The sequence below is a fragment of the Macaca nemestrina genome, chromosome 11 (assembly GCF_043159975.1).
Source record: "Macaca nemestrina isolate mMacNem1 chromosome 11, mMacNem.hap1, whole genome shotgun sequence".
NCBI classification, from domain to species: Eukaryota; Metazoa; Chordata; class Mammalia; order Primates; family Cercopithecidae; genus Macaca; species Macaca nemestrina.
The window spans coordinates 52,070,496-52,082,617 of NC_092135.1; the positions used below are offsets into that span (position 1 = coordinate 52,070,496).

Consider the following 12,122-nt stretch of genomic DNA (forward strand, 5'->3'; position numbering starts at 1 on the left):
AACAACAACAAAGATGAATTACCTACCCTGTTGATTATGTGTTAGGAACTGTGTTAAGTGCTTTACTTCTGTTAACTCAGTTCATCTTTCCTACTTACTATGTGTGGTAGGCAGTGTTCACAGTCATTGAGCTGACTATTCCCCTCTTGTTCAATTGATTAAATTGGTTGTTTGGTTGTATAGACACAACCTTGAAAAGCAAATAATTTCAGCTAATTTAACCATAATCAAGATTTTTCATTTTCTAGATGCTCTGAACACTTAAAGTTTACATAGGCATATGTAAATATTTTATTAAGCATATTACAGGACAGTTAACTTAGAACAGAACGTGTTGCATAACATTGGCTATGGCTATAGGTATTAAACATCGTAAGGCACAATCTCCTATCTGAGAGAGCTAACTGATATTGCAAACCCAAAAATCTGTCCAGGAGTATCTGTCTTCAGAAAATACAGGAGTTTCTTGAAGAATTGTAATTTTATCTTATTATTTTTATTATTTCCAAGCATAAGTAAAAATTATTTGAGTCATTTTCAATAGTATAAAAATAAACTATGCTTAATAGTTTATTTTTAGCCACTTACACATTTATCATATATAAGGATGATGACCAACTGTAAGATGAAATTCAATATGTGTTATTTAAATTAAAATGTGCCAGTACTTTATCAGTAAGTAGATAAGTAGATAGGCACTCTGAACTGATCATTAAAAATGCATCACTTAACAATATTAAGCATTTGGTTGCATTATGATAGGATAATTGCAGCAATTTTGGTTCCTAATTTTATCAAATAGACTCTCCAGCACTGTAATATCTTATATATTTATTGCCATAGTGTTCCAAAACCCCCATCAGGTGAGAGTCATGGCTACTTCCTAATTACCATCTGCTTAGCTTTGTTAGTGTTTCTCATTATAACTCAGAAGGTCAATGATACTGTTCATGATAGGAACCCAGCAAGATGAAAAGTAATAAAATAGCTCTGAGACTAAGCAAGCCTCTGCTACTCCAACTGATGGACAGTTAATTACCTGAGCATGAAACAGTGAGAGCACTGGGAGAAATAGAGAACTCTGCAATATGGTAGATGTCCAAGTACAATATTATTTGGTGGTTTTTCAGTGAACAATTCTGTTTAATTAAAACATGAGCATAACCTTTGGCGGAGGAGAATATAATTTTGACAAAAGCAAAATATTTGGTTTTTAACAGCCTCACAGACTACTTAGATGAGCATTCCAAATCTCAGTTTCTATAGCAGTTTCTCACCCTTGGCAGTGCATTAGAATTACATAGAAACTTTACATTAATACCACCATCAGGCCCCCACCCCCAGCCAATTAAATCTAAATCTGTGGAGGGTGGTACTTAAGCATATCCATCTTTTTTTTAGAGGTGCCTCAGGTCCTGCTATTGTGCTTTGAAGATTGCAAACCACTATATTACAACTAACATTCAAAAGTCATCATTGCCAGTATGGATCTATTTTGTGAACAACTACAATCTTCTTTTTAACTTTTAATATACACTGCTTATATATAGAAAGATTTGTGTAGCTCACTCATTAACCATTGTCTTTAATTCATCTTTTAAATTAACAATTAACTAATCCTTTAAAAAATTCACATCTGACTTCTGAGCTCTTATAGAAGAATTAAGAACGTGAAACCAAAAGGCATTTATTCCTAGGAAAAAGTTTTAGTAGAATCCCTTCAAAGTGTCCTTTCAAACCTCTGAATAACAGAAATTCCATAAATCCTATGGGATTTATGTTTATCCATACAATTACATGATTAATTCTATCATTTTAATTAGTAAAGAGAAGAATAAACAATTAGCTGTAAAGCCCTTATGTTAAAAAATACTTTTGTAACCATCACTAGATACTTATTTTCTATAAACATTTTATAGAATTTATTTTTTTTCATTTTTAAATAGGCTATGGATCTCTTCATGGTAAAACCATGTCCACAGGTTTCTAGAGTTTACATATATTGTGTGACCTAAGTTCACAACTGGTAGTTTCATAACCAGCTAACCACTTCAAGGACAGTGCCAAGGGCAGAAACTTCTCTTCACTATGATTTTCAGAGGGAATATAGAAGTCCCAGTCTTCCATGGCCAGTGTCACTTTCATGTATCTATTTGATCACCTGTAAGAAAAACAAAAACTAATTTGAATTTTACAGAAAATGTGAAAAAAATGCTATTTATTAATTTTAAAACTTCTTACACCTTGCCTTTATGTTTCTAGTTTGAGATTTTTTAATATTTAGAATGTCTCAAAAATATGTGCTACAGTCTCATTAAACTCCACACATTGTTTTCAAAAGATATTCTTTTCTTTTTGTTTTTTTTCAACTAGGACCCCTACTATGGCTGGTGGCCTATTTTCTATTGACAGAAACTACTTTGAAGAGATAGGAACTTACGATGCAGGAATGGATATCTGGGGTGGAGAGAATCTTGAAATGTCTTTTAGGGTAATTGCATTTTATTTTATTTTTTGACGCTGAACATACTATGCTGTAGGATGCACATACCAGACCCAGTAATTTACTGTCAAATCATTTTTGCTAAGTGATACAAATTACTGATCAATTGGTCATCTTAATACATATTTAGAAGATTTGACAGAGTCCTATTGCATGCAATATTTACTGTTAAATAGAAAATTATAGGTAATTTTTGTTTTCAAAAATAATGTTTTTATTCACAGCAAAAATACATTAGGACTTTCAATTGCTGAAATAAAGAAGGGTTTTATTTTTTAATAAAGTGTTACTCTATAAAATCACTTTGTGTTTTTGAACTGAAACTTGGAAGTATTTATGTAATCTGAATTTGCAACTACTGCCTGAGATTGTTTTCAGAAAACTTTAAGAATGAACTGTGGTCAAAGGAATTTGAATAGTTCTGCAAGTAGTATGACCATTTTCACTAACATTATTGTTGGATAAATCAGTTTGAATAAAGCAAATTCATTTAATAAATGGCCTTCCAAGTAAATAAAAATTGAGGAGTAAGTCCTTATAAATATGTTATTAGGAAATGTTTAATAATAATTTAAATAATTTTTAAATAATATTTTATATTCAAAAAATAAAAAATGAAGACATAAGTTTGCTTTCATGCTAAGAAATTGATAAGCACTAACATAGTGGTTTTGTTTTTTCAAATCACTGCTTTTTTTTCTACCTAAAATTCAGTGTAAACTATTTGTGTGTGTTTTTTGTTGTTGTTGTTGTTTTTGTTTTATGAGACAGAGTCTCCATCACCCAGGCAGGAGTGGTACAGTGGTGCAATCAGGACTCACTGCAGCCTAGACCTCCAGGGCTCAGGTGATCCCCCTACCTCAGCCACCCTGGCTGGGACTACAGGTGCACAACACTACTCCTGGCTAGTTTTTCTTTCTTTCTTTCTTTCTTTTTTTTTTTTTCTACTTTTTGTAGAGACAGGGTTTTGCCATGTTGCCCAGCGTGGTCTCAAATTCCTGGGCTCAAGCAATCCACCCCCCTCTGGCTCTCAAAGTGTTGGGATTACAGGCGTGAGCCACCACACCCAGCTTCAGTGTAAAATATACGAAACATTCCATCATTTTGCCCAAAATATTTGTACAATAAAATTATAAGAGTTTAGATATATTTATGAAGTTTAAAAATTATGCCTTTTAATTTCTCATTTCAAAAGTAAAGTTTGTTTTTCATTATCATAATATAAATATGTGTGATGTTGTGTAAGAAAATGTTAAAATTTGAGAATGAGTTACCTTGAATTTCTGTACTGTAGAATTCAGTGGATCTTGGATAAATTATTTTAAAATCAGTAAGATGGCCGAGTTATACTACTATTTTGCCTGTAAACTTTCCTTTTAGCCAGATGTCTGAAACAAACCTTAGTTAATGGAATTTTATTATTTTTGCATTTGCCTATATGCTTATATTCTCATGAAACTTGCCAAACCAAACTCAGCACCACACTCAGGAATATCTTCTTGCCTTCAGGTCCATGGACAGTAAATCTTTGCGGAAATTTTGAGGACATTTGAGAACCCAAAATTATTACCTGGTATAGTTCTCACAGTGAAAGAAGTAAGAGGTGACAGAAAAAGAAAAGAAAAGAAAATCAGTATATTCAAAAGTTTAAAAACATTTTGCTTCTATTCTTAGATGTAATAATGAGAGAATTTACTCATTCATTAACCAATATTCTTTGGGTGCTATGCTGGGTTATGTAAGAAATAAAATCAACACAGAAATATTGCTACTATGTAGGATCCTCTTGCTACTTTTTTCTCTTGTCTTCTTCCTAAAATTCGAATTCACCTCTTTCCTCCCTACCTGTTAAGCTTGATTTTCTGCCAATGGACTCCTTTTACTTTTATCACATATGTCCCAGATTGGAGGGAGGCTCTTTATCTAACTGATTGAGAGTAGAATTCAGAAAGAATTTAGTGGAATAATATGATAAATGAGGAGGACCTGATCAGGAAATGTAACAGAGGTATAAATGTATAAAAAGGAAGACTTGAGGATATGATAGGTGAGGCAGATACTAGGCATACAGAAGGGATGCAGCTAGGGGCCATAAGAATAATCAAATCCCTCAAAAATGACACAGGAGGTTTTCTGTAATTGATTTTTGGGATTATTAAGAAATAAAATATGTATCAATGACTTTTAAAACAATATCAAGTGTTTTAAAATGTATTATCTTTAGTTTCCATATGACTTTAATAGAAGCAAAATATGTATTTTGCTTTTTATTAGACTCTTAATTTATGTTTTACTTTCTTCTCTGTGACATGAATATGTTTGCTTAATAGTTTGTGCTGTAGCTGAGGAAGACATTGAATAAGGAAAAATGCTAGAATAGCGCATTAGCCAAAGATTGAGACCCCTCATCTCTCTTTAGACTAATTTCATGACTTGATGAAATGAGGATATGTTGAGCGTTTATAATCAGAGTGTTTGAATCTAATATCCAGCTCAATCATTACACAACAAATATACATTGAGCAAGTTATACGTTTCCAGGGGCTGAGGCTACAAAGATGAATAAAGCATGATGCTTCTTTGCTCTCAAAGAACTACATTCCTGTGACAGAGATGCATAGGTGTTATTGTCAAGAAAATGTGATAATTTCCTTTATAAATTTTTGTGTGAGTTTTTTTTTTTTGTCTCTGTCATGTGAGTATAGGTGAACATAAACTCAACTGTAAAAAGGTGATTACAATAATAGTGAAGTTATTGTGGTTTTGAAGCTGTGGTCTACATAGGTTCTAGTCTAAGTAAAAAAGATAGAAATATTTAGGGCTTGCAAAATATTAAGATTCTGACTGACTCCAAGGGATTTTAAGCCAAACCAAAGGAATACATTGCAAAGATTTATTTGTAACATATCACTTGATCGTTGTACTTAAAGATATTTGAAAATTTTATGAGAGCTGTAGATTTCCTAAGAAAGATGTTTCCAACCTTTTAAAGACGACAGATTTAAATACAGTTTCAAAGGGTTTAAAAATCTCTTGGAACCTTAGGAGAAAGACCCTTGGCATATAATAATAGTGACTATTAGTATTTATACTAGGTAGTAAGCGGAATAGCTAAGGGTTGACCCACAGCATTCTGACACCAAGGACTGTGCTGTTAAATACCATACTCTTACCTCCTCATTAAGGTTCATCTCTCCATAACATAACAAACTTAACAGCTGATGGTATTATTAAGAGAAAGAAAGAAGCTAACATGCAAATACAAGCTTCCTCCACGATTCTGAGATGGTTCTCTCATCTATAATCTTATCTTCCTCTTATAGGCTATAGCCTCTAATGGAAGATGATACACATTCAATAGCAGTGAGAATATCAGGTATATCTACCAGAGAACAGCAGGTAGATCTTAATGCTTCTGAAAGCTGTTTCAAATATTTCTCCTTACTGCATTACACAACAATCACTGCAATAACATAAATTCTAACAGCACTGTCTAAACATAAGTGTTAATTAATTATGTTTAGACAGTGTTATGTATGTGCTGGGGATACAGTAATGAACAGAACAGACAAAACTTTGTGCTCTTATGGAACTTATATTTTAGAGAAAGAGACAGACAATAAACAAAATAAGTAAAATTTATTAAAATATCAATTATAAGTGTTAAAGAAAAATATGTAAGGAAGGTAAGATTATATGAAATGTTAGATTTTAGAGGATACATAGGGGTTGAAATTTTAGACAGGAACTGAGAAATTGATACTGAAATAAAATAGTGAGAAAATGAACCAAGGAAACTATGAATTACCATCAAAAAGTATCCTCTATATTTATTTAATAACCCTGTTTCAGGATAGGTATCAACCAACAAGGACACCAAAAGTCCTTGTCTTTTATAAGCAATATCATGGGGGGCAGCATTCCCAAGAGTACAGATCATTTTGCTCATTCTAAAATGAAGAAAACTGCTACTGTCCAATCAACTGAGAGCATGGGAAAAAATAAATAAAAGAGCTTGATGACAGCAAAGGAAACAGAAATCTGCCTCACTGCCATGAATGGTTACAAGTATGGACTAGGATTCAGATAGCCTGCATTCAACACCCAGCTCTGGCACTTACCATCTGTGTAAGCTTAGGTAAGATAGCACATCTTCTAAGCTTTAGTGTGTCCATCTCTAAAACAGGAGAGATTACAGCACTTTCCTCATATTTTTAGGGAAAGATTAAATGAGACTATGTATATAGTGCTGAGTACTCCACTGAACACATAAAGTGTGTCATAAATGGCAGCTGTTGTGGTGATTGTTATAAGCTGTGCAACTCAGGACAAGTCATAACATTCCTGGGAATCACCTAAAAACAATCTTACCTTTAATAATTCGGCTTTGATCATGGTTAATCACAAGAGAGAATGTACATAGAAAGTCATTTAAACCCAGAAATGCAATATGCATAAAAGTATAATTATACTAAGTGCTAGTTGAGATGTATTTCTAAGGCTCCCCTGCTCAAAAAAAAAATATATTAAATTTTTAAAAAGAAAAGAAAAAACACACACACAAAATACTTTTTTGTATTTTGTGTATGCTTCCACAACATCCTTGGAGTTAATTACTGACATCTAATAATCTAGGGTGGAAAACATTTTTCTACACTCATAAATCAGTTGGAATGAAACAGTTGTTGAGTTAATTTTTAAAAGTATATATCATCTAGACTTGGAGTAACAAGTACTAGAGTTACCATTCTCCCCATCATTCACCTGAATAAATTAAAAAATGGACAAAGATACATGAAATAACACTTTCATGACATTGAACAGCAGGTCACCCTGAGAGATGGGAAACAAACAAGGAAAGCCCCACAACTGCCTCAGCTTACTGCCTTGTGAAAGTTTCTAGGCCTTAGTGATAAAAGGGCTAGATCCTAACAGACTGCATGACTTGAGGAGATGAAGCTGAGTGTCTGGGGAGACCAAGCCTGCTGGAATTTGGTGAACAGAGTAATGGAATTCTGGGCAGAGCATTCAAGAGATGTACAGATGTTCCTGTGGGAGTATTCAGCTGTGTCGTCACACATGTGTGAGGAAACAATCCAAGTCTGAGGAAAGGATCTTCAGAAAGGATTAGAGGTCTCATTGCCCAGTGATGACTCAGGACAGTCAATTGTACCTGTATCCTCAAGACAGATTGATTCATGAGGTAAGGGATAGAGTAAATATTGAGAAACTACATAACATACTTCTTAAAAATCCATGGATAGGCTGGACATGGTGGCTCATGCCTGTAATCTCAGCACTTTGAGAGGTCGAGCAGGTGGATCACCTGAGGTTAGGAGTTTGAGACCAGCCTGGTCAACATGGGGAAATCCTGTCTTTACTAAAAATAAAATAAAAAAAAAAATTAGCCGGGCATGGTGGTGAACACCTGTAATGCCAGCTACTCCGGAGGCTGAGGCAGAAGAGTCATTTGAACCTGGGAGGTGGAGGTTGCAGTGAGCTGAGACCACAACATTGCACTGCAGCCTGGACAACAGAGCGAGACTCTGTCAAAAACAAACAAACAAAACCCGTGGATTAAAGAACAAGTAAAACTACCACTATTTGGAATGTAATGAAAATGAAAACATAGCATATCAAAATGTGTAGTAACACTAAAGCAAACTTAGGAATTATTTATAGCACTAAACATCTATATTAGAAAAGAAAAAAAACTAAATAAAAAAAAAGATATAAAATCAATGACCTTAGCTTCCACCTTCAGAAACTAAGAAGAGTTTTAATGACAAAATATCTAAGGAAAAGGAAATAATAAAGATAACAGCAGAAATAAATGAAATATAAAAGGAATATATATAATATTCCATATATATGATACATATATGATATATATACATATATGGAAAAGCAATGAAGCCAAAATTTGTTTCCTTGAGATCAATAAAATAGATGATATTTCAGCCAAATTTGGGAAAAATAGAGAGATAGCACAAATTATCAGTGTTGGGAATCAGAGAGGTGACATGACCACCATGGATTCTACAGATGACTAAAAGGATTGGAATGGAACGTTATCACTCTCGTTATGCCAATAAACTTGACAACTTAGATAAAATGGACAACTTCATTAAAAGATAGAAATTATCAAAGCTCAAAGAAAGAAAAAAATAAACCAAATAGCCCTGTATCTAGTAAATAAATGAAATTTATTCTAAAAATTTATAATTTTTAATACTTTAAAAATACTTTTTACAAAGGAAACTCCATGGCCAGATAACTGGTGAATTCTACCAAATGTTTTGGGTAGAAATAAGAAGAGTTCAGGCCAAGCTCAGTGGCTCATGCCTGTAATCCCAAAACTTTGTGAGACCAAGGAGGGCAGATCACCTGAGGTCAGGAGTTTGAGAATAGCTTAGCCAACATGGTGAAACCCTGTCTCTACTAAAAATACAAAAATTAACTGGGTGTGGTGGCGGGCGCCTGTAATGCCAGCTACTTGGGAGGCTGAGACAGGAGAATTGCTTGAACCCAAGAGGAAGAGGTTACAGTGAGCCAAGAGTGCACCATTGCACTCCAGCCTAGGCAAGAAGAGCAAAACTCTATCTCAAAGCAAACAAACAGAAAAACAAAAATGCTTCCACAAAATTGAAAGGAGGTAGTACCTCCCAATTCATTCTATGAGGTCAGCATTAATTACACAGATACCAAAATTTGATAAAGTTGTTACAAGAATAGAAAACTAAAAATTAATATTCCTGGTAAATAGAGATGCAGAAATTCTAAATAAAATTAGCAAACCAAGTTTCTCCATATGTCAAATAAATAATATATCTGATTAAGTAGAGTTCATTGCAGAAATGCAAGGTTGGTTTAGCATTCAAAAATCCATCAAGGTAATTCACCATATCAAGAAACTAAAAAAAAAATTGATTGGTCATCTGAACAGAGTCAAGAAAAGTATGTAACAAACTCAGTCTACTCCTGAATTTATGAAGAAAAAAGGAAAAAAGCCCCGACAAAGGGCTTGAACAAAGAAACCTGCACATACTTAATGTTGAAACATTGAATGTTTTCCCTCTAAGATCAGGAATAAATAAAGATTTTGGATCTTACTATATCTACTTAACATTATACTGGAGGTTTTAGGCACGACAATAAGGTCAGAAGAATAAATTAAGCCATCCATATTAGGGAGGAAAAATTAAGACTATAATTCCAGAAGACAAGATTATCTACAAAATCCAATGGAATCTACACAAATATTGCTAAAACAAATAAGTCAGTCTTCTTATCAAGGTTGTAGAATATAAGAACAATGTATGAAAGTCAACTTTATTTCTTTACACTAGCAACAAACAGCAGAAAACTGATATTAGCATCTAAAATAATGTAAAAAATATGAAAATGTTATAAATCTGACAAAAGACGTGCAAGACATCGACGTGAAAAACTACTGTATATTACTGAGAGAAATTAAAGAAGACCTAAATGAATGAGGATAAATACTATTATTTATTAATAGTTAGTAGGCTCAATATGATATTAAGATGACAATTCTCCCTCAGATCAATATAGATTCACTGCAATATCAAGTGCATTGTATTTACTTACTGTTGCATTGAATCTATAATGATATGCAATAGTAAATAAAACTTATTTTGCTAGGTAGAAATTGACAAGTTGATTCTATCCATATAGATATACAAGGGATGTATAATAGCTAAACATGCATTAATAAAGAAAAAAGAATCAAATAGGATTTAGAATTTATTATAAAGCTGTAATAATCAAGACTGTGTGTTATTGACATGAAGACAGACAAAGCAACAAAACTGAAAATCTGGAAATAAACTTACACATATATGGACCACTGATTTCTAACAAATATGCAAAGGCTGTTTAGTAGAGAAAGAATAGTAGTTTCAACAAATATTATTAGAACAACTGAATATGTGGGGGGAAAAACAACTCCAATGCATAAGTTATACCATGAAAATATTAATTCAAAATTTAAAAACATAAAATTATGAAAGAAAACATAGAAGAACTTGTGTGACCATTGATTAGATAAATATTTATTAGATATGACACCAAAAGTATGAGTCATAAGAGAATGGATTGATAAATTAGATATCATCAAAATTTAAAAACTTGTGCTTTTCAGGCCGGGCATGGTGGCTCATGCCTGTAATCCCAGCACTTTGGAAGGCCAAGGTGGTCAGATCACTTAAGGTCAGAAGTTTGAGACTAGCCTGGCCCACATGGTGCAGCCCATCTCTACTAAAAATACAAAAATTAGTCAGGTGTGGTCGCGGGTGCCTGTAATCCCAGCTACTCAGGAGGCAGGAGAATCACTTGAACCCGAGACGGGGAGGTTGCAGTGAGCCAAGATAGCGCCACTGCACTCCAGCCTGGGCAACAGAGTGAGACTTCATCTCAAAAAAAAAAAAAAGAAAGAAACAACTTGTGCTTTTCAAAGCCACTATTAAGAGAATGAGAAGTCAAAGCACTGACAGAAAAAAAGAAGTTAGCAAATTATGTATCTGATAATGGATTTTTATCTAGAAAAAAAAAAAAACTCTAAAAACTCAGTAATAAGAAAACACTCAACTCAATAAAAAATGGCCAAAATAACTAGAATAGACACTTCACTAAGAAAGGTCTAGAAATGGCCAATAACCAAATGAGTAAATCCTCAGCAGTTAGTGGGGAAATGAAATTTAAACAATGATGAGATTACACTACACATTTATTAAAAAAAGAAAGATTAAGAAGGTGGACCATGTTGGTGATGATATGGAAGAACTGCACCTGCAATGCTGGTGAGAATGTACAAATGCTACACTAAACTCCAAAAAATAGTTTTAGTACTTTTTAAACACTCTTGAGTATTTACTCAGTGGAAAGGAAAATGCATATTCATACAAAGAGTTGTATGCTAATATTCATAACAAGTTTATTTGTAACACAAAAGCCAGAAACAATCCAAATGTCCATCAACAGGTCAATGAATAAACTATGCTTTGTCCGTACAAAGAATGTGTGCAAACTATTAATGCACCCTGCAACTTTGGTGAATTATGTAATAATTATGCTGAATGAAACAAGCCAGGCAAAAAGATTATATACTATATGACTTCATTTGTATAAAATTTTAGTAAATTCAAACTAATCTATGAAATCAGATAACTTGTCTGGGGACATGAAATTGAGGTGGCAAAGGGAGGATTGCAGGGAGAGACTACCAAGGGGCGCATGAAAACTTTTAGGGGTAATGTGTATATTCATTATCTTGATTGTGGTGACAGCCTCACAAGTTTCACATATGACAAAACTTCTTATTGAGTGGTACAATTTAAATATATGCTGTTCATTATATGTTAATTATACTTTAATAAAGCTATTAAGAATTAAAACACAGAGAGAGAGAGAGAGACTCCAAGGAGAAACAAATGAAGGAAAAATGTAGTTCAAAATATCTACTTAACAGTAAAGCTCTATACTTCAGATTAGATTCTCAATATATCATAATCCAGTTACTTTTAAATACCCCTGTTGATATGATTATAACAGTCTACCTCTCAAAACAACTGTATTCATTAAATGAGGTAGTACTTAT

General features: G+C 33.3%; 1 protein-coding gene across 14 annotated transcripts in view; it reads left to right on the forward strand.

Annotated features, from left to right (window-relative positions):
- Nucleotides 1–12,122, forward strand: part of LOC105493237 (polypeptide N-acetylgalactosaminyltransferase 13) — a 623,722-nt gene that overhangs the window by 412,825 nt on the left and 198,775 nt on the right. For 12 of the 14 annotated variants that reach the window (XM_071072778.1, XM_071072779.1, XM_071072781.1 and 9 more), the window contains one exon: nucleotides 2,374–2,491. The exons of the other annotated variants lie outside the window; for them this stretch is intronic. In XM_071072778.1, coding sequence (XP_070928879.1) covers nucleotides 2,374–2,491 — 118 coding nt within the window. The remainder of the gene's footprint in view (nucleotides 1–2,373; nucleotides 2,492–12,122) is intronic. 14 annotated transcript variants of the gene reach the window in all.